Source organism: Camelus ferus, chromosome 6 (assembly GCF_009834535.1).
Source record: "Camelus ferus isolate YT-003-E chromosome 6, BCGSAC_Cfer_1.0, whole genome shotgun sequence".
NCBI classification, from domain to species: Eukaryota; Metazoa; Chordata; class Mammalia; order Artiodactyla; family Camelidae; genus Camelus; species Camelus ferus.
This window is the reverse complement of record NC_045701.1, coordinates 17277700-17304244: the sequence shown is the minus strand read 5'-3', so window position 1 is coordinate 17304244 and position 26545 is coordinate 17277700. Positions and strand designations below refer to the sequence as shown.

At 35.9% G+C, this 26545-nt stretch overlaps 2 protein-coding genes across 10 annotated transcripts in view; one reads left to right on the top strand and one right to left on the bottom strand.

The window, feature by feature from the left end:
• The first annotated feature begins 1923 nt into the window (after positions 1 to 1923).
• Positions 1924 to 21121, top strand: SLC24A5 (solute carrier family 24 member 5). Its single transcript, XM_006191785.3, has 9 exons — positions 1924 to 2119; positions 2831 to 3010; positions 13250 to 13333; positions 13423 to 13526; positions 13869 to 13969; positions 15674 to 15957; positions 18075 to 18281; positions 20218 to 20319; positions 20799 to 21121. Exons 1-9 carry the CDS (start codon positions 1999 to 2001, stop codon positions 21119 to 21121), a joined length of 1506 nt encoding a protein of 501 aa, XP_006191847.1. The 5' UTR covers positions 1924 to 1998.
• MYEF2 (myelin expression factor 2) overlaps positions 13612 to 26545 on the bottom strand; it is a 37162-nt gene continuing 24228 nt past the window's right edge. For 7 of the 9 annotated variants that reach the window (XM_032481253.1, XM_032481247.1, XM_032481252.1 and 4 more), the window contains one exon: positions 13612 to 21850. In XM_032481253.1, coding sequence (XP_032337144.1) covers positions 21687 to 21850 — 164 coding nt within the window. In that variant the 3' untranslated portion in view covers positions 13612 to 21686. The remainder of the gene's footprint in view (positions 21851 to 26545) is intronic. The other 2 variants (XM_032481251.1, XM_032481254.1) reach the window with 2 other exon arrangements.

The window sequence follows — 26545 nt, the reverse complement described above, 5'->3', positions numbered from 1 at the left end:
GGGTGTTTATAAGGGAGTCCATCTCATGAAAATAAAATAACAGCAATAATAGTATAACAATAAACTATACATTTCTTTTATGTGGCTTTTTTATCTGTGTTTTATTTTACAATACAAAGCTTTTTAAAAACCCTTTTGCAAAATGAAGAATAAACGTAGAAAGCAAATCTAATTAGCTTCCTAAATTCTCTTTTTTTGACACATCCATATTTTATTGGATAGTTTGTTTGGAACAAGTACATGTGTATTCTGGGAGTATGTTTTCAAAAATCATTACAATGTAATCAATCAGCAAATGCTTACCAAATACCTACTGTGTGCAAGGTTCCATTGTAATTGTCTCACTGGAATTGGTTTATAGCTTCAGATACTTGCACTGTTTCCTGGATTAACAATGTATGTTGGAAATATTCACTGTGGGGTTGAATTTTTCTGTTATTTTGTTTGTTTATAATGTTTAGTTTTATTAATTGGTTGAACTACTGCATTCTGGAGAAGAAATGCTTGTGAGACACTTCCATTTACACAAAGAAGTGGTCTCTTCCCCTGGGCTTAGCCACTGCCTGCACTGAGGCCACAGTCCAGTGGTCCAGGGCGCCACCTCCTGCAGGCACCAGCAGCCGGAACTCTGCTTGCTGAGAATCTGCTGTTACTGGGCCACCCTAGAGTGCCTCATCATCCCACCCTCACAACCACAACCACACATACCAGGATAGTCAGTTCCTGGAAATGACAGTTTCGGAGAGGTTTATGATGGGTACCAATTCCCAGCAAACCAAAAGGGTGTTTGAGAATTTTTACCAACTCAAGATGACAAACATCCGGAAGCAACTTACTCCTTTCCACCAGAAAAACCCAGTTTCTAAATTTAAAACTTAGCAATTTTTATGCCTTTTGTGCAAAGCAAAGGAACCACGAAAGTTGCAAAACTAAAGTACTCCTTTGTGGCCAAGAAGCTTCTATCTCAATCAAAAATAATACAATGATAGTAATAATAATAGTAAAGATAGATAGATAAATAGATAACATTGACCATCTGGCAGAGGCTGTGGATTCATTTATGTAACCCTCAAACAACCCAAACAGCAGTGGTACTATCACCTTCCCACTTTACAGAGAGTGGAACCGAGGAACAGAGAGGGTAAGCAATTTGCCCAAGGTCACGCAGCTAGTAAACAGCAATGCTAGGACTCGAACCACATGGTCTGGCTCCAGAGCCTGTGCCATTAGCCACGTGTTACCATACTGCCAGAAACTTTTAACATCTTGGCAAGCCCAGTAAATGCTAGTGTAAGGAAGATTGTAGTTTATATTTGAACATTCCCTGGCTTGTCAGATTTGTATTTTACAACCTCTGGCAGAGAGCACAGCTAATCAGTGGTCAAATAGCACCCATCCTCTATGTCCCTTACTAGTTCTTGAAGCGGCCCATGTCTCTCCATCCCCACTGTCACAGCTCTGCTTCAAGCCACCATCATTTTTCCACTAGATTATTGCGGGAGCCTCCTAAGTGACTTCCTGCCTCTAGCCCTAATTGGAGAGAAGATGAGAAGCCAAAACAGAAATATAAAAGTGGCAACCTCGCCAAAGAATGCACATACACCACCTCCAACAACTTCTAGAAGCAAAGGCTGGAGAGAGAGGTGAAAGCAGTTGCAAACTCAGGTCCTTCCAAATCTACAGAAAGTCAAAAGCAGAGCCAGTAGGAACACGATAAGTGAAATTCCTCACAAACAGCAAACCGCCTGGACCTGCCCTCAGGAACGAGGGGCCACGGGGCTATCTGCTCTCCGCCCTACCTCCTCCAGCCTCTCTGGGGCTCAGGATACCCGATCAGAGAAGCTTGGCTGGCTCAGATCACCCTCCCTCTTGCGCTGGCCTTGCTGCAATGTGCCCTGGGCAGGGCACTGGGCAGGAAGGAGCCTCCTCACATGATCCAGCTTAATCCTCCTCTTCTCCCTTCCCAAGTCTGCACACTGCAGTAAGAGCACTGCAGAAATGCAGACAGAAGGGGGCCCGCGGTGGGCAAGAAGGGCCTTGCTCCTCGGCATCCTCTGGGCCAGTGCACACCTGCCTCTCCCAGGTGCCTCCCTGACCCAGCGCCTCCCAAGGGCTCCAGGTAGGTGGACACTGGGGTCGGCTACCCCTCTGGCTGCTGCCACATACAGGACGAACAAAGAGAGGGAAATTCTCACTTGACTCACTTTTGTTTATGCTTCCTGCTGTATTTGCTCTGATTTCTGGCGTTTGGTAGGGTATCAAACACTTTTGATCCCTCGAATAAGTTCTCAAAGACAGCTCTGAAGTAATTCACAGATGTCATGAAGCAGGAGAGTCTCCGGTTTTTATTGTCAGAGATTTTGTCATGGAAAAAGAAATCCTTCCTAGGAATTCCCTCTGTTATGGTGGATGAGTGATTCTTGCTGGGCTTTGGCTTTGTGGACGGCTTGGGCTCTGAAATAGGAAAATGAAATTGCACAGATACTAGACGTCTTCATCTTCAGAGCTACAGTTTCTGAGGGGGAACAGGGGTTCAGAATTCCCTTTTAGAAGTGAAGCAGACAAGGAAGACTGATTTTATGGTCTCCTCTTTTTAATTCTTCCACCATCATTATCTTATTTCATTAAAGCCCCTCTTTCGGGTCCCAAAGACCAATTCTTTTAGGGATCCACAATTACATCATATTCAAAAGTGCTTTATACATTTTCACCAGGGTTCTTAAAATCCCACCCAGAAACTGCACACTTAGTTTTCTTAAGGAATTTCTTTGTGGACTTGGAGTGTGTAACTCTAACATCCTTCACATTTTCACCTCCTTTTCCTTACCAGGAAATAGCACCCAATGTGTTGTGTCGCCATCATCAGAGTTTCCTGAAGGGTTTTTCACAAAACAGGAGGTCGCAGATGGAGGCATCATTATCTACTTCCTAATTATCCTGTACATGTTCATGGCCGTGTCTATTGTCTGTGACGGGTACTTCCTGCCCTCCTTGGAAATCATCAGTGAGTGTAAGTAGCTGGGGATCTCCCCTGTAACCTTCCAGAACAGTGGTGCCACCCATGTAGACAGCTGTCTTGGAGGTAGCTCAGCACCAGTCCCGCCCATCTCAGCGGGTCGCAGGGCACTGACTCCTGTGTCATGGGGCCCCGTACCTCAAGGAAGTGGCTGAGCGTGGTTTCCCTTGGTGGTTAATGTGCAGCAGAGCACCTCTAAATGAGCACAAAGCAACTATCATTACACTGCTTATCTCCAGAAACTTCCGGTTTGTCTACTGCACCGCCTGGCTGTCAGTAACCTGTTCCAAGTCTCACATCGATGCACTTGGCACACTTGGCACTCTTAATACATTGGGCTCTTAATACTTGCCATCTGATACTTCAAAAACCTTTTATCAGTTTTACGTTATAACGTTTTTAGAAAGGTAGATGGCAAACAGATGCCTTTAAGGGCCGCCCTCCCCTCTCTTCTCTTTCCCAGGCTCCTACAAGTAAGGAAACTAATTCGTGTTTGTGAATCAGTAAGTAAATAAATAGGCCCTGCAGCTTATGTAAAGTGACCTCAGGCATCAGGTCATTAGAAATTAAGCTCAGTTACTGGTTTCTGAAAATAAGATTTGCCAGTTCAAGTCCCTCAGTTCTATCCCTTTGGTCTTGTACATCGCCCAGGATTCCAAGTACAGACCTTACATGGGTGCAGTGGTCCCTAAACTCGGGATATCAATGATGTTTTATGACAGATAAGCAAAAGTGCCAGCGTTTCCAGTCTCTGTCTCTGACTTGGTTAGTTTAATTGGCTGAGAATGCTCACTTCAAAGAAGGTCAAAGTTAAGAGTTAATTTCCTACTGCATACTCACAGGATTGCACAGAAATCGCATCCTCCTACCCCCCACCCACACCCCACACCTTGCTGGGAAAGAGCATGAATGTAAACCCTCTCCTTTTCCCCTTTGCCATGGCCCCACCCCCAACCCCTGCTGAAATGTGAGTCATAGTCTCTCTTGTTCAGTGCAGAATAGCAGCGTCCTTAGGACCTAAAACAGGATCTGGCAATAGTGGAGGCACTTAACAAATATTTCTTTAATGGAAAAAGAAATTATAGAACAGTCTAGTGTAAGTTAATTATAATTATTATTATTTAACATACATATATTTTTACATTTATTTTACATTTGGCCTTGACATTGATATATTTCTTTAATAGAAATTAAATTACTTTATAACATATTTTTACTTAGATTGATGAAATGTGAGAAAAATAGAAGAAAAAAGTAATCTCCCCTAGATTTCCATCACCCAGAGATGGGGGAGGGTATAGCTCAAATGGTAGAGTGCATGCCTAGCATGCACAAGGTCCTGGGTTCAGTCCCTAGTACCTCCTCTAAAAATAAATAAACCTAATTCCCCCCCCCAAAAGAGAAAAACGAAATTAAAAAAAAAAAAAAAAACCCATCACCCAGAGATCCTCACAGTTACCATTTGGTATATTTCTTTTCAGTTTTTTGGATCTTTCTATACATACAAAGGCCTTTTGAGCCTTTTCCTTTTCCTCATATAATATTTTATTGGGTACATTTCCCCATATTATTAAATACTCTTCAAAAACATGATTTTTTTTAATGGTATCACAATAGTTCCTGATTCTGTAAGTGATTTGAGCACCCAACACTGGTGTTTATACATAGTAAGCACCCAATAAAAATTTATCACAATTTTTAAAATTTTTGATCTCTTTATATTTAAAAAAATTTTTTTGGTCTAAATAATGTTATGCCCATATTTGTATCAGATCTTTGCAAGCTTCTCTGATCATTTTCTGATAAAGATGCAGAGCTGTGCATATTTTAAGCTCTATCTTATACATTGACCAAGGCCTGTCACAAAAGGTGTGCCAATGTGAATCTCCACAATGTGTGGTAGCTTCCATTCCAGAAAACCACGAATAACATCATTTTAAATGTCTTTGTTTAACTGCCTAAAAATGGAAATTTATTTTATTAAATATGTATTTATCTCATTATTTGTGAGGTTGAACATTTTATATGTGTATTGAAATCTGTGGTTTTGCCTTTTTTTTGCCCATGTTCTAATAGGAGAAGTCTTTGCCTTTATCTTATTGATTTCCAAGATTTTTTTTTTTAAATATAGGGAAATTAGCCTTTATCTTATTGATTTCCAAGATTTTTTTTTAAATATAGGGATATTAACTCTTTCTCATATAATTTTTATGTTCTATGCTTTTTATGGTTTGTTGTTTGGTTTTGTATTTTATGTGTTTATCACACTGATGTAAACATATTTTTAAGTAAGTTTATAAATATTTTTCTTTATGATTCTCCTTTTGGTTTTACACGTAGAAAGACCTTTTTATCCCTACGTCAGAAAAGTTGTCATCTTTTCTTTTACTTATAGTTTCTTTTTTAAAAACATTTATTTATTTTTTTTAAATATTTTAAAATTTCTTCCACTAATAATTTGCTTTGCTATAGGATACAATACCATTTTTGCTTAAGTTGATGGTAATGATCTGTTTGTTCATGCATGTGCCAGTACCATACTTTTTATTAGATAAACTACACCATGTTAATTACATAAAACTAAGAAATTTAAAATTCAGGGTACTAAGTCCCCCACCTAGAACCTTTCTCTTTGTGGAAAATTTTTTAAATATTTTTTGTTGTTGTTGTTTTTTGCTTTCACATTTCCAAACAATGACTTACTTGACTGAAAGAATACATCCATTAAGAATTTTTCAAATAAAAACCTGTCTTGGGAGTAGTAAATAAATAAATAACTTTTCTAGCCCTGCAGAAGAAACTACTGCATTAAAATTTAGATTGCTTCTTCAAAATAATCTTCATTAAGTGACTTCATGGAATATCTATAATCATGACTTCCACGATGCCACTTGTGGAATTACTTTACAACGTCATCAGCAAACATGCATTTCTCAAGCGAATCGCTCTTTGCTCTGAAATATAATACAGTCGCTATTATGGATGTGTGATTGATGGATGCCCATGCCACTGCCAAATCGTCTTCAGCTGCTAAGAATTGACCCTGCTCTTGAGTATTGAAAATACTGGCAACAAAATGAGATAGACAGAGTGCTAGTTCAATTCATTTTTAAATGCCTACAAATTAATTCTGTCATTTCTCCTTTCAAGGTCTTAGCATGATCTTGTCCAAATTAGGACATCAGCAATAAAAAACAACTTCCGCAGAATTTGTTTACGTCCACAGAAACTAGCTTCAAAAAGTTTGCAAATGCTTTACATTCCCCTAGAGTTCTTTGATAAGCACTGAGTTATAATGGGTGCACTCAACAAGTAAGTATTAATATAATCCTCAAAAAAATTTACTGAGCATTCTACAGTGTACTGAAATGTGATTAATTATTTATGTATTTATTGTAGTCATTTATCACAAAACAACTATAGAAGACCAAGCATGGTTCTAAATTATATATGGTCTTCACAAAACCCCTACAAAATCAGGACTATCAGTCTGGTTTTACTGATTAAAAAACTGAGGCTGACAGGACATATAATTTCTCAAGACTACATAGCCATTACACAGCAGAGCCCTGCTCTCTCTAATGCCAAAACCCAAGAATGTTCTCGATTGCTATGTGATATAATTTTACTCGTCCTTGTTTGATATTAGCTGCCTTAACAGGGTTGTTTCAGAAAAACTATTCTATTTGAACAATCTTAAAAAAGGTGTTTTCCTCCCAAGGGCACTGAAAGTTTTGCCCCCCAAAATACATTGAATATTCATTTTAAGTATAGATGAAGTATATCACAAAATAATGAGGATCCGCTGAGTCACTTAAAAAAAATCAGTTTAGACTTTTAGCAGCCTATTGGGGCTTGTAAATTAATGTTGTAAAACAGTTACCCACAATAATTAGATACTGAGAACTAAACATTTTGTCTAAGATGGACACGAAATTATAGTATAGTCCTGTGGGACCAAACCATCATGTATGAGGCAATGACTTTCTGTGGTGTCCATGTTCTGAGTCCCAGCCTAGGATACAGTGATGGAGCTGGCAGGCTGCTAGCCCACCCCTGCCCCCATCACCCCATGACCCCTCCTCAAATCACTAGCAGTGGTTCATTTGGTTAGCACAAGGGTCTTCAGCAAGGTGAAGACTAGAAGAAGCACAGGACTGGAGTCTCCATGCAGGAGATAAGTTGGAGGTGGTGGAGGCCACAGCCTCTTGCTGATAGTCAGGCCAGGCCCAGCTCAAGCAAGCAAATGCTCTTCATTTGTAGCAATATATGTTGGTCTGGCAGTTTCCTCTAGAACCACCACTACTTGAGGCTTCCAGCAAGGATCTTTTCCTTTCTTGCTCTACTCAAGATTATAAAAGTCACACAACCTTTCCTCCCCACCTCAGCCCTGGGAAAGCAAGCACCTACCTCTCTTAGACAACATGAGACATTTTTCTGTCATCTTAACGATGTAGAACCAATACGAGAAAATGCTATTGCTAGACCCCCTTCCTCTAATCCAATCTTCTTTTTTATTCATTTAGGTCCTAAAGGAAGACAGGCTAATGATTCTTTGAACACATTTATATATAATATAAACTGTATTAACTTACAGCCCAAATAGTACTATTACCTCTCATCTTTATAAGCAGTTGTTTTAGAAACACAAAAGTTCAGTACAGATCCTTTTTATGTATCGTTTTTGTTTGTTTTTGCTGCATATTGTATGGGATCCCTCTGACTGTGTTTTGTGTTTTTTATTTTTTAAAACACCTTTATTGTGGTATAATTCCTTTAAAGTGCACATATTTCAGATGTATAATTTAATGAATTTTGATAGAAGTTAGGTGCCTCGTTAGCGCAGTAGGTAGCGTGTCAGTCTCATATATACCGTTTTGATAGGTACTGAGGATCTCCTACAGTTATTTAGCCACTGTTTGGAGAACCCTTCTTTAACTTTTTCCAAGCTAACTAGATAGAAAACGGAGACGCCTTCATGACTGATCACTTGATATAGCCCAAAGTCCACAGTGAGCTAGTTTTGAAACTTTTCTCTTTAACTGTTAAACTAATATGCTCTTGAGTTAGAAATTCTGGTCCCTCCACCATGCTGATCCTTTGAAGTATAACGTGCCTTAAGTGAAAATGATCTTAATAAGGTTTTGGGAAACAAACTTAAATAATATATTTACTTTTTTATTGGAAAATTATTCTCATTCACTATGCTTTGAACTAATATTTGCCCATGTTCTACTTTATGTTTCAGAAACAGACAATAAGAAAGAAATGCAAGCTTTAATTCCAGGTAGAATTGGTTTTAAATTGAAAAATTGAAAGAGAGTCAGATAATTCTGTGAGTATGGCATTTGGATAGCCGACAGTTTCAGGGGATTGTTTGATTCTTAATCCTTATGAAATTTACAGAGGCAAAGCCTTCCCAAAGAACAAAGAATCTAAGAAGAGTAATTCCTCCCTGCCACGCAGGCACCCATTCTCTTCTTAAGGGCATTTTCACCCTCTTTTTCTTTTTCCTCTAATCTAATCTAAATTTTAAATATAAATAAATAAATATATTATGGTCCCCTTGGGTTGCATCTAAATCTGCCCTAGGTGTATGGGTCTAAGTAAGTGCCAAGTGGTCTGGATCTCACTGAGATGGTATTGCAGGAACAGGCAATGCCGTTAATCGTCATCATAATAAAGCTATGTATTAATCTCTTCACTTTACCTACATGGGTAACTGAAAGAGCAGCTTTTTAAACTCGGGAAGATCTAGGTGCCCATCCCATCTGCGGAGCTACTACCAATGTGCCCTTGGGCAAGTTACGGAGGCAAAACTCAGGTAATTGTGAAGTTTGGAGATAAAATGTCTTGAGTATGCTTTACGGGATAGATTTAGGGCAGATGGAAATTAATATTATAGCACAGCTATAGCAGTTAGATTAGGGCATGGGGAGTCCTTTTTGAGTGGAATCAGGCCTTTCAAAGCATTATACAGGGTTTCAGAATTTATTTAGTTATATCTAGACAAAATATGAGATAATAACTGTAAAGTACTCAAAATATTTTGATTTATTGTTCAAAGCATCACAGATCATATATATGCAGTTATGCACTGAGAGGCTAGGCATTTATTCCAATGATGCTGATGTCACTCAAAATATGCCTAGAAATATATTTGAAGTTAATGTCAGAACCAATTTTGCAAATCATAAAAAACATTGGTTGAGTAGTAATCACTATGCTGTACACTAGAAATTAACACAACATTGTAAACCGACCGTACTTCACTTAAAAAAAAAATGGTTTGCTGTCAAACTTCATTTTGGATCTTAAATAGAATTAATCAGCATGACTACCCAACTTGGTCACTAGAGTTGGGTCTGAATGACTTTTGATTGCTTCCAAAACATGAATCCATTCACAGAGCATGAAAATTTGCTGTCATTGAGGACTTTATAAAACTGTGTCAGAAATCACCAAATTGCATGTAGCCTACTATTGTAACTCTGTTAAAAAAAAATGTGCATTGTCAAAAGGACTGGAAACACATAAAAGCCAGTAGCAGTGGTTAAAATACAATGGTGAAAGCATAAATGATCCTCTCCCCTCCTCCACCTTCTAAATTTACAATAATGTAGGTTTTTTTTTTAATTATAAAAGGAATTTATTTAACAGTAAGAAGTGGTACAGAGTCTTATGGCATAAAATGCATAGCTCACATTTTGAGTAAAAACTGATAACATTAGAAGATATCTTAAAGATTGTGTAGTCCAGTGTGTGTTTTTTTTTTCATATGGCAAAATACACAGCTTGGCTGAATGACTTATCTGAAGTCTCACATTAAGGTACTGGCAGGGCCTGAATCCAGGTCTCCATTTTAGTTTAAAACCCTTTCTACTGTATTATATTTCCAGAAGAGGATTTTCAAAAACTGTCACAAACTTTCCAACATGGTATCATAGAAGAGAACACGTTTAAGAGAAAGTGATGAGTTTTAGTAATCAGTTTACTATCATAAACTTCCACTTTATATAAATAATGTAATATCTAAACCTATAAAGAAAACTCACCTTAAACATTTCCACTATATCCTGAAGGAAATGTGATTATCCCTGTAGAGTAATAGAGAGGAAGAAACTAATAGCTCTGGGGAGGAAAAAAAAAAAAAAACAGAAAAATTTATCTTGAATAATAAACTATAGCAGAGAGAAATGCTACCCAAAGGTCAGTGAAGACAAAGCCAGTCTATTCTAAAGTTCAAAGGTATAAACCATTTTACAAAATATGCTTTGAACCTGAAGATACAACTTGTTAAAATATCTTTGAAGTTTTACACATCCATCTATACAAAACCTTTCTTTTCATAACTCAAATAGAGCCCAGTGCCTAGCAACAAGCTTTATTGTTACTACTTTTTGAAAATGAAAGTGTTCAGTAGGGCCACCTGTTTCTTCCCTTGCATCAGCTAGATAGATCACATTTTCTCTCCTGAGACTGAATTTTTCTAATGAAGCATTCTTCAGCCAGCATTAAATGAAGCTGCCCCGAGTTTAGACAGTTACTTCAAGGTAAAGCATTTTGCTCTTTTCCAATTTCTTCCATATATTAACTAGCCCTGATTTGATTTGAGAAGAGGACTCGTGGTAATATCCAACATCACTAAATGTATATATTGTCTGGAATATGCTGGGAAACTTCTGAAGTATTCCTGATTCCCATTAGCTATTTTTCCCCCGAGGTAGAAATGGAATGGGAGTAGTCATGTACCAGTGCCCAAGGCAAGGAAGAAAATGACTCAATCACCCCCCACGTTATAACTAAGCGCCATTCTTATGTTGGGTTTTAGGGTGAGAGAGAAATAGCACTGGACTTAGAACCAGCAGATGGGGTTTATGCCCTAACTCCTCACATTTAAGATCCTTACTCTCCATGCAGCTTTGAGTTACTTACCTTTCTGGACCTGTTTCTTTAACTGTAAAATGGAAATGTCACCACTCATATCTGAGGATGGTTGAGATTATTAATTTATGTATATGAAAATGAGTTATATATCATGAATGTAAGACATTGTTTACTTCTTACATAAAATGAAAAAAGTTAATCACAGACAATATGCTTCATTTTGTTCTATTTCAGGTTTATGGTCAATTGATTCTACTATATATCAGAGTTTAGTAAGAGTGTAAATAATATATATGTATTATTTCTATATACAAAATCATTCTAACCAGTGTAAGAAATGCTAGGAACGGTAAGTTACATAAATTATTACTAGTCTCTCTTCATCAGTCATCACAGGTAGATGTCCATCAAGCAACATGACCAAAGGCAAATAGTGGAGAGTAAGATAGAGGACCTGGGTTAGGTAATTCCAACTGTCCTGAGAGGACTCTTCACAATGGAGGCTTAACAGGTGGCAAAATGGCTCTGACTAGAGCTGGTTGGGCCGCTGACACCAGGTAACCCCCCGGGGATAAAAAAGATGACTGGGGCTGGTATCATCAGCAGGCAGTATTGTGGATGGCTTTCCAAGCACTGCCGTATTTTTCATAATAAAAGCCGAAGTCCTTACTAGGATCCACAAGGCCTTCCATGATCTGGCCACCTATTACCTTTGATCTCACCATCTGCAGCTCCCCTTCACACACTTCACCCCATACACTCTGGCCTTTTTCTGTTTCTTAAACACCCAGGCTAGCTTCTACCGCAAAACCTTTGTACTTACTCCAGCTGCCTAGAATATGCCTATCCCAGGTCTGTGTGGGGCTAGCTCCTTCACTGTGAAGTCTTGGTAAAGTTACCATCTCAGTGAAGTCCTTTCTGGTTACCCAAGCTAAAATTACAATCTTTCCTCTATGACATTTGATATCCACCTCCAACTCTGCTTTTGCTCCTTCTGACATAATACATATTTTGCTTACTTTGTCTGTCTTTTCTCACTAGAATTAAACTCCAGAAGAGCAGAAGCATTTGTCTGTTCTGTTACTGCCACATTCCTAGCACATAAAAAAAGCATTCGGCATGGTAGGTATTCAGTAAATACAACAAATAGGGTTCCAGTTATCTTCCACTGCTTAACAAATCCCAAAACTAGTGGCTTAAAAGAAAAATCATTTTATACCTCTCATAGCTTTGGGGGTTTGTTAAGCAGTAATGGTCCCTAAAGGCAAGAAGTAATAAGGAAACATCTATCACAGGTGACAGAGCCTCCACCAAGCACACCTAAGTTTGAGGGTCTGGGAAGACTGTCAAAAACCAATAGGTACAGTAAACAATAAACATTAGCAGAGGATTGGGAACCTGAATTTTAGATCTAACTTTGACATTAACTTTGTGACCTAGGGCAAATAATGCCTAGCATGCTGTCTCTGTCGCGGCTATTTTTAAGTCTGCCAGTGAAGGCTGGTGGGGGACCTGATGCAACTTGGTGTCAGCCTTCCCAAAGCAAGGCAGTTTCTTCAACATGGCTTCCTCTTTCCTTCCCAGAGTATGTCCCTTAGCTCTAAAGTTGAAAGGGTCAAAAATTTCTTAAGACTCTCATCCTATTAATCATTAGAGAATGGACTTGCATGCTTTTTAAGTCTGAGGGATATACACAAACTATTTGAATAGTAGTATTTTCTTATATTTCCTACTCGAGCAAAGTTTTGATGATTCCACATTTCAAATCAATAGACTATAATTATACAATAGAAAACCTTATTGAGTTTTTAATTTTTTCTCATTTGTATTTAGACAAGGTTGAAATCGACAATTTGTGAATAAGCTCCTTAATTCAGCTTCACTTATAGACCTTAAAAACTACCAGTATTTCACTTTGTTCCTCTTTCAAGTAGATTAGGACTCCTGGACTACTTTATTTTCTCAGCTCCCATTGGAGCACCATTGACAGTATAGTTTTAAAGAAGTCATATGGTTGCCATACACCCACAAGCCCTATAACTATAAAGGAATCTTTTCTAGGTCCCAAAAAAATCCCATATTGTGGCACTCAGGATACTGAGTTGCAGCGCAGTTCCAATACTCTCCTGGCCTTCTCTCTTTCCGCAGAGGCATTAAGTAATGAATTAATAAAGCAAGCAAAACACTGCATTCCTCTATTTTTAACCTACATTTTATTTTTCCAGTTGAAGTTAGTGTTAGTGCTTTTCTGTGAAGATGTATTTTGACACCTATTGCATTTCGTTACCAAGTTCTATCTTTCATTTGTCACTTTACCAGGCATAACATAATTTCATTTGTCTTCAGCCTTTGGATTGTCTCAGGATGTTGCAGGTGCAACTTTCATGGCAGCCGGTAGCTCAGCTCCTGAACTAGTTACTGCTTTCCTAGGTAACTATCGCTCGTTATATTTTTTGCATATTTGGTGTGATTTTATCCTCTCCAAGTCAACACTAACTTACCTACCATCTTGCTCATAGGTGTATTTATTACAAAGGGTGACATTGGCATTAGCACAATTCTTGGATCTGCAATTTATAATCTCCTTGGCATCTGTGCAGCCTGTGGCTTACTGTCTAATGTGGTAAGAAAACTTCATTCAACAGAATTTATTGTCTTGACAAATGACAAGGACTGTTCACAGGCTAGAACAAACAAGGCACTAGTAATGTGTTCAACTAAATTTATTAATCAGTAGAAAAACAACATGTATTCAATTTTAAGTTAACCCACAAATAACTCTTGGTCAAGTTTATGAAAATCAGAGTCGGTTTAGAAACACAATTTTTCTTAAAATTCTTTTTTCTCTAAGCAATATGCAAAAGATAATATTTAGCTACAAATATACAATTTTAGTATTAGACTAAGCAAGTACTTGAAGAATTTACAGTGTAATGGAAACAGTAAATTAATCACCATTTTGCAGGTTTCAACGCTATCATGTTGGCCCCTATTCAGAGACTGTGCGGCATATGCGATTAGCGTAGCGGCAGTTCTTGCCATAATATTTGACAACCAAGTTTACTGGTAAGTTTGAAACAATCATAACTCTTACATAAAACAATTACAGAAAATATTTTATAAAATTCTGATGGTTTGGTAACATTTCTTTTTTTTCAGAAACATTTCAGTTACTTCTCTAGTATCTGCGACGTCCATACCATTTCCCAGTAGGTCTCCGAGCTAACCTCCTCATCACAATCGCTGGTTGGGTTCTTCTCCCTTCTTTGCGATTTCTTTTTAGTCAAGTCAGTCTCCCTTCTGGTCTCACTAACCACTGGATTTACCACCCTTCCTTCTCCCCACTGACTGCCTGTTCAGGAAGTCTCCCAACTTTTGTTGTTCATTAAAACCCCAACAGGCAAATTTGTTATCTACTGGATTGTTTACCTTGCCTAGGTTAGAAGTGGCTGTGGTCATAAGATTGGAGAGAGAAGATGAACAAGGAAGTAAAAAAAATCCCTTTAAATTCCTCCAACTTTCTCTGATGTTCATTTAGCAAGAGGAACTACAGCTTGCTTCCTCTAAAAATCAAAAATGTTTAAGTTTCAGTATTAAAAATTGTTTGCTTTCTTTATAATCTCCCCATGTCTTACTGTTCCAAGAAAATGAAAATGGAGGATGACTTAGTGGAGAGAGTAACTTTTTCAGTCAATAAGTACCAAATATCTACTAAGTGCTTATCAGTATGCTAGGAGTATTAAGGGATAAAGAAATGTAAAACACAGCCACATGAGTTGTACACTGCCAGTGCCAGAGGACACTAGAAAAACAGAAAATGAGGTAAACAGCACCCTTCTAGAACACTACTTGGCAGCACTGCATAAATAGCTGCTGTCAAGAAGCTTTAAATCTAGCAGGGAGCAACATTTCTAAGTGAATCATCCTGAAACCTAGTCTCTCTCGCAAGGAAAGACTTTTGGTTACAACAGGGATGCTTCTGGGACTCAGCAGTCGTCTGAAAGGGGACAATGACTGTGAGAGTATCCAAGCTAATGATCCCTCCATTAGGGAAACCAAGAACTCTGTGCTTTTAAGCTGTAGCAGAGATTCACTGGCTATAAAATAAAAGGTAAGTGCAAGGTTCAAGTGTGATGGTATTAGCTAATCACAATTCTTTAAATAGCAAACCAGAGTATAGGAAAACAGTTCTCAGTGCCTTAGGTATCATTTTATTTTTGAGAATATTCTTGTTTTCTTGTGAATGCAAGCCAAATTCATTTACATTAAAATCATCAAAAAAAAACTCTGTATAGCAAACTGAAAAGCTCCAGCCAAAGCCTAACATATTCTGAATATTTTACACAAAATCCCCATACTAGAACAACTGAAAAGAATATATACTATTTTCTCTTATAATTATACTCTTCCAATGAACTGAGGTGGAGAGCTAATCACAATCATTTGTTTCACTTTTGCTTTGAAAATCTGTAATTATTATTATTTTCAAAGAAATTTTTATGCCTGCCATTTGGAAGGGATCTACAAATGAAGACAGGAGTTTATAATCCTTGGTTTTGAAATATAAAGGACAGTGTCAAACTTTCATCAATAAATGTTTAATAATGCTGTAACTAAGTCTGGACACATCTACAAAACCAAAATATATCTAGCATATTTCTTTGTTCTATTGCTGCATTAAAAAATTAAGCAGATAATGCCCTAGAGCTATTAACTCTAAAATAACTTCCACTTTTAATTTACAAACACACAAATTTCTCTAATTTATAGGTATGAAGGAACTTCACTACTTTTGATATACGGATTATATGTTTTGGTGCTGTGTTTTGACATTAAAATTAATCAATATATTATAAAGAAATGCAGTCCTTGCTGTACCTGTCTCGCCAAAGCTATGGAAGAGAGAAGTGAACAGCAGCCACTGATGGGATGGGAAGATGAGGATCAACCATTCATCCGTCGGCAATCAAGAACCGACAGTGGAATATTTCACGAAGATTCTGGCTACTCCCAGCTTTCTGTAAGCGTACATGGTCTTAATCAGGTTTCTGAAGGTAATAACCACATTCTGCCCACTATTAAGTATTCACTAGCAACACAAACACAAGTACTATATACCTATTAAGTTTAAAAAACACAATGGGGACTCAGAGATGATGAAGAGGCAGCCCTATCCTTAAAGAAGCTTCTGACACTTTGGGGGCAGGGAAAGCAAAAAAGCTAAAATATTGAAGTTTAACTACTGTAAAGAGAAAGAAAGAGTAACTGTGGTTCCTAAATGAGACAGATGGTATAAAATTTGATGAGGATGGTTACATAGGAAAGACTACCACAGAAAAGGGAGCATTAAAACTAAGCCTTGCAGAAGAGTAAGATTTTAACTAACAACGTGCTTTATGACTAAGTAACAACTATTATTAGACTAATAAAGACTTCAATAGCTGTTACTTATTAGTCATAAGCAGATCACTCAGAGATAACAGTAAAGAGTATTCCATGGATTGACAAGCAAGTAACATGAGCAAAAGGCTTACCCAAAGACTAACATAACTGGAGCACAGAATGTACACAGTGTGGACGCAGAGGAAAGCAGGACAGAAAGGAATAGGACAGTCATAAATGCTAGATTAAGAGTGCTTGCAGGCTTGTGAGCAGGGAAGTTATCAGAACTGAAATATGGGATAAAGGACATGCAGGCCCTTAAGAGGCTACTAAAACAACTCATGTGCTTAGTGTCTGTGTAGACAGAGTGAAGGCAGTAGGACTGAAAGAGAACAGACGTGAGACAATGCAGAGGAAGCATCACCAATACTAGGCAACTGCAGGGTTACATAGGGCCAGAAAAGGGAGCAGAGATAATTTTGAGGCTTCGGTCATGACTGACCGAAAAAGTAAGAACACCACTTACAAATACTAGGAATTTAGGAAGAAGGGCTGGTGTGAGCAAAAAGAAAGAAGGAAGGAAATAGTTGAGTTTAAGCATGTCATTTGAAGCAGTAGCAAAATATTTAAGTAAATGTTTAGTAGGAAGTCAAATTTAGCTATGACCAGAAATACAAATTTATGGGTTTTTTTTTTTATAAAGTGGTTGTAAGAAACAGTTTAAATTTTATTTAGTACTTTAGACAGGGAACTTATTCTCACTTATTACTTAAAGAAATTTAAACATAACTTTTTCCCTTCTTAAAATTATAGTTTCTAGTCTTTGCAGGTATAAGAGGTATACATCTATAAGTTACATTTTGTGACCAAGAACTCAAAAGAACCAGTCCCAGATTTTTTTATTACACTAAAACTATATCTAATGTTACTTACTGGCCCATTGGCTGAGGTTTGGCAAAAAAGGTTTTGTGAGTTATTTTACTAGCACTAATGTAATGTGATCTGATCTAACATACAGTATTCTACAAATAAGACACAAATTTTAAACAATTTTAAAGTTAATCCCCATTTTTATCCAATATATTATTATTGTCTTCCACTAACTTAATGAAACAAATTGAATAAAGAAACATACTCAAGTTTTATAAGTTACATTAAAGATTCTATACTAGTCTCTACTTCCTTAAGGTTCATTCCAAAAATTGTGAATTCTGTGTTTAGAAATTAATGAAAGAAAATAATGAAACAAGATCCCCACAATCACTTACAATTGAATTAGAAATATTAAACTTAATAAAAAGATTTCTGCTATAATTATAGGGAGTATAAATACTCCCTAAGTATACATTATCTGATACACAAGGCAGGCTAGCGGAATCATCAGTATTGGGAAATGGAGACAACCGAGGTGGCTAAGATGCCAGGTTAATCCTATAAGCAAAAATTACTATAAGATTATCCACACTGTGGAAAATCAAGAGATGTTGAACTGACACCTCCTAAACATTATGTCTCTAACACATTTAGTGAATGACCAAGCCACTTTGATGGATTCAAAGCCCTAAATCGAAAAATGCTGAGAAAATGCTGACATTTTTATACCATCTGCCCTGAAGTCTCAATTAGTTTCTGTTCGCCAGCAATATCAGTAATGAGGTATTTGAATGTTTTAAATAGCCTCTTAAAAACTGATACAGCTAATTTATTTCAATATAGCTTTCTAAATGGACATTTCTAACTTAACTGGCCGTTTGAGAAAACTCAAAATCGTTTAATTTTTCCTTAACAGATCCACCAAGTGTTTTCAACATGCCTGAAGCAGACTTAAAAAGAATTTTTTGGGTACTATCCCTTCCGATTATTATACTACTTTTTCTAACCACACCAGATTGTAGAAGAAAGTTTTGGAAAAATTATTTTGTGATAACCTTTTTCATGTCAGCATTGTGGATATCCGCATTCACATATGTCCTAGTTTGGATGGTCACAATAACTGGTATGTATCTCAAGTACAAGAAAATAATTTAGAAATAAAACAATCAGTTTTATATAAGAACAGTCAGCATATATTCACTAAATGTAGTCTAGCTAAAGAGCAAATTTTTTTCAGCAAAGACTAAAGATTAGTGCTATTTACAAAAGATTAAGTATTAATATACCAACAAGATCATTCAGGTTTTGTGAGTTTCATATCACATAACAGGGATATGATTATACAGCCCAGGGCTACAAGTCAAAGGATCATTTTATAAATGAAATCAAATTCACAGAATGTCTTTCTTATGCTAATAATTAACTCACATTGCATGGGACTACAATATAGTCTTTATATTGAATTCCATTCCCTAACAAAAAATATAGCAGGTTGCCAGTGTTTTGAGAAAACAATGGGTGTTCACTGTTTAACTGGATTATATTTTATTTTGCTTTTTAATATGGCAATATAAAAGTACTATGAAATGAGTAAACAGGGTATAAAATAAAGTCTCATTTTAGGTTTCTACTACCTTCATGATTAAGATTTAACTATTACTGCTTGGCCATAACCAGCTCTAGTCCCACAAAACTCCTAGTTCAGAAGGAAAAACTGAATATAAACATAGAACAAAAAAATTAGGAATTTCTCCCAAAAAGGTTAACCTGAATGGACCTATATCAGAGGTGAGCAAAATACTACCTTTGTGCCCAAATCACTGGATCTTCTGTTTTTGCAAGTGAAGTTCTACTGAACATATAATCTTGCCCATCCATTTACATATTCCCTATGGGTGCTTTCACACTACACTGGCAGAACTGAAAAACTGCAATGGAGATCATACAGCCACAAAGTCTAAGATAATTACTATCTGGCCCTTTCAAAAACAAGTTTGCTGACCTCTGACTTTTCCCAAATTAGTATGTGACTCAGAATAGTAAGGTATTCTAGGAATATTTTTTTTCTTTTTTTTTTTAATGAGTAAGATGAAAAAGTCCAATATCTTGCATATTAAAACTCTAAATTTTCTCAGCCAGATCACATTTGACATTAGGAAAACAAGAAAAGAGCAAAATCAAGTACTGTATCATAGAACAGCCCCGACGATGAAAAGTATTAGTGTTATTTGTGTACATATGAAGTCTGGTAAAGCAGGAACAAAAATTAACAACCAATTACAATTCCAATATCAATATACAAGCATGCAATAAATATGCTACTTGAAGTTCTTTTAATTGACATTTTAAGAAAAAGAAAGAAGGTAAAGATTCTAAAGGAAGTTTTCAATAACAATATTAAGAGCAGTTACATGTACTTTCTAAAAAACTTTCCTCTAGTTCTGTTTCCCAAAATGAATACATTTATGAAAAATGTTGAATTGACATCAGGTTTAACAGAAGTACTGAACTGGGACCATAACGTTGGAAAGACTAGAGGAGAATCCTATTTTGTTTTCCTAAGATTTATGGTACTTTCCCAAAGAAAACAGTAAATTAAAGTATATCACTAAAGTACGACTTTAAAAATGCATACCATGTTAACACATTTACAGTTTTAAAAAAGGTATCCATAATTTGCTTAAATCTGACCTCTTTAGGAAAAATGTTTTTAAAAAGAAAGAGAGAAAATGATCAATCTCATTAGCATATATTAAGCAATGGCCTTGATAACATCAAAATATCAAAAACTTCTGTAAGCATACCAGGGAGGGAAATTACTCCTTGGTATCTTTAGCTATCTTTAGATATCCATCATTAAAAATCTGTGCTACCCAGGTTACCCAATTTACTAATATGATTCAAATATTTTGCCAGCTAAAATCTAAGTACATTTTGGTTCTGAAATCTAAAATGTGCCCACCTTCTTTTTGTTCAGGAAAGAAATATCTGAAATATCTACAGAGAACAGTCAGTGAATCTATAAGATTTGTAACTTGTAATATCTATGTTTATTACAGGGGAAACATTAGAAATTCCAGATACAGTAATGGGCCTTACTTTATTAGCAGCAGGAACAAGCATACCAGACACAATCGCAAGTGTGCTGGTTGCAAGAAAAGGTAAGAACAAGGTCCCTCAAGCTGCAATGCCCATTCTTAAAGCCTGGCTGAAATACACTGAGCAAAGGTATCTTTAGAATATTTATCTCCTTAGTAGCATACTTTGAAGAAAAAAAGAAAAAGAGTGACTCAAGAGGAAAGATTTACTATTTAACAGCAGATTAATTTCACTAAATCTAATCCCCCAAACAATTTTCATCTGAAATGTGCATTAAATAATAATTAACCATGTTAGAATGAAAAGCAACAAGTAATCTACATACCTTATTGAAAAATGGTTTAATAAATAATTATTAGATAAATAAATGTTAAGACTTTAAATACTAACCCCCCCAAAATTAAAAAATACAAATTCAGTAAGACTTTTGCTCCAATACAATTTTCCAAAACAAAAAGTATCCAGTGTTTTTCTTTTTATGAAGCTTATTAATAAAATACAGTATTGGTATGCACATTTTAACAACATGCTTTTCTTACAGGCAAAGGAGATATGGCTATGTCTAACATCGTGGGATCCAATGTGTTTGATATGCTGTGCCTAGGCGTTCCATGGTTTATTAAAACTGCATTTGTAAATGCATCAGCTCCTGTAGAAGTGAACAGTGGAGGACTAACTTACATAACTATCTTTCTCAACATTTCAATTATTTTACTTTTCTTAGCAGTTCATCTCAATGGCTGGAAACTAGACAGAAAGTTGGGGGCAGTCTGCCTGTTGTTATACTTGGGGCTTGCTACATTATCAGTTCTTTATGAACTTGGAATCATTGGAAATAATAAAACAAGGGGCTGTGGAGGTTAATGTTAATAGTGTTATGTGAAAACTGTGAACAATGTGGAGGGGCAGAGAAGGAAAACTCCATTTCTTCATTTAAGTCAAATAAAAAACTTCCTAAACTTTGGAATCTAAAACTTCTTTATCGCCAACAAAAAGTAATTTAAATCCAACCAAAATCATATCCTAATTTGTCTGAGCCCTTTCTTTTCAAGGACAATTACATATATAAAACAGAAGTTTTGAAAAAACCATCTATGTTTTTACCTTACAATAAGTTGATAAAAGCTGGGGACACTTGAACAAACAAACCCCACTATGTAGAACTGAAAATAACAAGAAAATGGCTTATTTCATTAAAAATAGTATAACCATTCATTTAAACTGAATGACCAGACTTGCTGTCTTTAAAAACCCAAACTTGAGATTAACAAAAATCACAGTATATTTAACATTATACTGTTAAAAGCTGGTGGGAGTTTTAAAAGTTCATTTTTACAACTTCTGTAAGCATTCAGTATTACTTAAAAAATGACTTTTACTAGGAGATTCAGCAAAACAGATGTAAGAATGTTCCAACCGTGGTTTCAAATTATGCATTACGATCCAAGCGAACATCAATTTCTCTGCCACTGATTTTTATGCCATTCATTATTCTGCAGGCTTTTTCAGCTGATTCTGGGGAGTCAAATCTGACTGTTCCACAGCCTTTTGACTTTCCATTCTCCATTTTTATTTCTGCAAACATTACATGACCTGGAAAAAAACAATTACTATTCAGTTTAAACAGGTACCATTTCACTACACAGGCTTGAAGTTTTTTCATAGCCAACAAAGTGACAAGTAACTTGGCTAAAAACATTAACATTAATGATTTTAAAATAGCACATCATATAAGTATTATTCTCATCATTCTATATTCTGAATATAATGCAATTCATACAAAATAATGAATATACACAGGTTGTAGCACACAAAATTGAAATCAAAATAAATTTGCTAAGCATTTAATATTAAAGCAAAATTTTTATGCTAAATCCTTTTTCCTGAAGTGAACTTTATAGCAAGATAAGGTAAGCTAGCACAAAATGACACCAAGTCACCATGCCTAATGACAAACTTACAAATTCAAACAAAACTATTTTTAGAAAAAAAACTGCTGCTTTATGGCCCATACCCTAATCTCTCTTCCTTCCCTTTTATCCCTGAAAATAGTAGTAACTGCCCAGAAATTTAATTTTTACCAGGCCATAAAGGGCTCCACTAATTCTGCTTTTTAACCACAGTGCCAAAGTCATACATTCAATATTACAATTTGAACTCCAAATGAAAGAGTGGCACCAAGTATGCTATGGAAACAGGCACGGGAGAGATACTATAGACTTAAATCAATAAAGATAAAAAACAATGATGAGAAGAGCACAAAGAAGAACCTCAGAGAAGCTTCCAGGAGGAGGAGTAAAAACAGACAATTGTTTTCATATAGTTACTATCATCACTGATTCTATACAGACTAGTATTTGAAGTAAATGGATATCATTTATCAAAATATGTGGCCATAAAATTCCATCATCCAAACTGGAAACTTCAGATAGTAAAAGGGAGAGTTATTAATAACCACACACAAACAGCAGATGTAAACAGTGAGTCTATCCCCAGGCAAAAAGGGATGTATGATCACTCAATTCACAGATTTAGATGTGAGGTGTGTGACTACTTACCATATTTCCCTCCCCTTGAATATTATAGTTACCAGATCACTGTGGGCTAATTTTAGTCTGACAACAAAATCAGAGAGCCAGACATATTTAGTTCTATAAAGGAAGGGAGAAAAAAAAGAAAAGAGGGGAAGGGAAAAGAAAAGTGCTTATCAAAAATCACATGAGCCTTTTTTCCAAGTGATGGGATGAATTTTTAATCTCAATCATGAGTAAGTTTTTTTTTCCTGTTTAAATTTTGATCTGAATGATTTATACAACATCATGAACTACTTACTTTTCTACTTTTGTTTATTCATCCATCCCTGCTTGCCCCATTACTGAGTTTATTTTTTTTAACCAACTGGTAGTTAATCACTTACTCAATATTAATTACATGGTCCAAGTTAATAAATACCATAATGAGCCAAAACCATGATCTGTAACCCAGGTCAAGGAGTCTTTAACTGTGTTGTAAAAGTTATAAAACAGACTAACTCCCAGAGAAATTTTATCACAATGGTTAAAGTGGATCCAAATAATTTTTAACCTACAACTGGTAAAAAGCATACCCCTCTTCATTGTTAGTGGTAATGTAAATTGGCATTGCCACTATAGAAAACAGTATGGAGATTCTGCAAAGGATTAAAAATAGGACTGTCATATGATCCAGAAGTTATACTCCTGGGTATTTATCCGAAAAAAACAAAAACACTAATTAGGAAAGATACATGTGCCCCTATGTTCACTACAGCATTATTATAATAGCCAAGATATGGAAGCAACTTAAGTGTGCCCATCAACAGATGAACAGATAAACAAGATACACACAAACACTAGAATATTACACAGCCATAAAAAAGTATGAAATCTTGCCATCTGTAACAACATGTATGGACCTGGAGGGTATTATGCTGAGTGGAATAAGTCAGACAAAGACAAATACTGTATAATTCCACTTATATGTGGAATCTAAAAAACAAAACAAATAAACAAACAACAAAACAGAAACAGAGCTGTAGATACAGAGAACAAACTGGTGGCTGTCAGAGCAGAGAGGAGTGGGAGAAGGAACAAAATAGGTAAAGAAGACTAAGAGCTATAAACTTCCAAATGCAATATAAGTGAGTCACAGGTGTGAAATGTACACTGTGGGGAATAGTCAATAGCTATGTGGTTTCTTTATATTGTGACATATCGTAACTAGACTTATTGTGGTGATCATTTGAAAAGTATGTTGTGTAACAGGAACTAACAGGGTTGTAGGTCAATTTATATTTCAAAAGCAAAGAAACAAACTCAGAAAAAGAGATCAGATTTGTAGTTTCAGAGGCGGTGGGTGAGTGGGAAGGGGGAATTAAACAAAGATAGTCAAGAGATACAAGCTTCCACTTATAAGAGAAGTAAGTATGAGGGATGTTACTGTACAACATGATAAATAAAATTAACACCACTCTATGTTATATATGAAAGTTGTTAAAAGAGTAAATCCTAAGTGCTCTCATCACAAGGAAAATGTCTATGAGAAGATGGATGTTCACTGGGCTTGTGATAATCATTTTATATCTAAGTCAAACCATTATGCTGTACATCTTAAACTTATACAGCGCTGTATGTCAACTGTATCTCAATGAAACTGGAAGAAAAAATTAGAAAATAAACACACACAGAAATCACATATTCTAATAAACATCATAAAATCAAACCGGAGAATATATTTTAAAAAAACTTTAAGGACAAATGCAGAGTCATTTCCAGAGCCCACTTAATATCTTGAATGCTGGGACCTGAAAAAGAGCAAGTTTAACCAAGCATACCTTGGTAAATGGCAGTACTTTACAGTGATTTTGAAGAGGACTGTGAAGAATTTTCAAGAGCTTTTAAGATTAAAAGTTCTCTGTTATCCTAAATTTACCTAAAAATTTAGGTTTTTTTCTTAACATTAAGTATTCCACCATAGTTTTATTAACAATAGTAAGGTTTCCTCAAGCAAGAAATCTTCAAAACTTCAAAGGAAAATATGATTACCTTTTGCAAAATCTGTATCTCAATCTTTCAGGACAAGTTTCTCTCTTTTTCCCTCTTAAATTTTCTGTTTAGGAATAATCATTCAGACCCCCCCCCCCCCAAATTCCTGAACTCACAATGATCTAAAGGCTTTTCTAGCTGACAGAGTCTCTTGGCTAAGATACTAGAACATTCTTACAGTTTGGAGATTCAAGCTTACAGAGAAAGTGGCTTATAGATACTTGTTTCATGGTTGGACTGCACAAAAAAAAAAAAAAAAAACAAAAAACCCAGTAGGTATAGAACCAGAAAGTTCTGTTTTCTAAGCTTCTTTTAATTCCATAAAAACATCAATTGAGATATTTGCCTTCTAAAGATAAATAACTGAGGAGAAAAGAATTTAGTTTAAAATAATTAATTAAAATCAAACTTCTCTGGCTTTTTATATGCTCTGAGGACTCTTAAATAACTTAAACACCTACTGATCTTGTGTGATTCCAAGGAAAACAAAATAGGACTGCTAGTTTAGCAACAGTATACAGCAAAAGAGTATGCAATGAGAAATCAGCACTACAATAATCAAAAACACTGCTGTTACATATACTAGTTATAGAAATGACTTATCCTGCAATAAAAGAAGCCTTCCCACTTTATTTAACCAAGCCTATTAACTATTCTTGTGGGGAATACTTTGGAAAATGCTGATATAAAAGCATATCCAAAAATAGGCCAAATTAAAGAAAGTAATTATAAACAAACAAATAAATGGTTTAACAAAATCTACTTTCAACATAAAGCTGTAACATAATGACAGGCCAAAAAAAGCAAAATCAGATATTCTACAAGAAACTATAATTATAAGGGACAAAAAAAAATTCCAGTGTTTCTTTACAAACAAAAGATAGTGACTCTATTTGTGAATGTTCTGCATATACTGTTTTTACTGTTACTGCATTATTTTTACTGTGAACTCATCCTAGAGTTAAAGTCTACTGGTCATGCTTGAAGCAGTCTGTGCTTCAGTAAACACTGAAGTCTCCATTTTCTATGCAGTTAACAGGCACATGATGCAGGAAACCACACAATGGGCCCTGTGAACAACATTGTATCTGTCATGGTTTAGCAGGAATAACTAAGAATGGGCTCTCCCTGCACTGCAGCTATAAAACGTTACGGTCTCGCATCACAGTAAGCCAGAGCACAGTTAAAGTGCACGGACAGTATGGAAGTTTAAAGACTCTGCCTATTTAATCTCATCAGCACAACCTGAACTAATGTGGGTTTCAACCCTGAACAGGTCAGTTATTTATACTCAGCCTTCTTAAAAATGTGTATTACTGAGAAATTACAGACAGCAGAATAAAAGGAGATCTATTTTACTATACTCACTTATTTCTCATCTTGCTATATTTGGGGGTATCTGAACACATTTTTTCCTGCATTATAAATTCTGAGGAAATCTTGTATTGAGGGTTACATAATTCTCAATATAACATTTTCTCAGCCTTTGTAACTGCTGCATTAAGGACAAATAACCACTATAGACAATAATCAGAGGGCTTTCTGATTGGCCATTTACTGGCATTACTCTACAAATATTATAGATTTAATTAATGAATAAATAACCAAATAAATGAATGAAGATCGTTTCAGAATGCTTAACTCACTCATAAATATTTAATAAACACCTACCATATGTACTGAGGCAAGGAAAGGTGCTAGGATAAAAAGATGACACTTCTTGCCC

Excerpts from the sequence above, each read along its gene's own strand:
- SLC24A5 (XM_006191785.3), top strand. The coding sequence starts at position 1,999 with ATGCAGACAGAAGGGGGCCCGCGGTGGGCAAGAAGGGCCTTGCTCCTC. Across the intron at positions 15,958-18,074 it reads TCTTAATCAGGTTTCTGAAG|ATCCACCAAGTGTTTTCAAC; the intron begins GTAATAACCACA and ends TTTCCTTAACAG. Across the intron at positions 20,320-20,798 it reads TGTGCTGGTTGCAAGAAAAG|GCAAAGGAGATATGGCTATG; the intron begins GTAAGAACAAGG and ends CTTTTCTTACAG.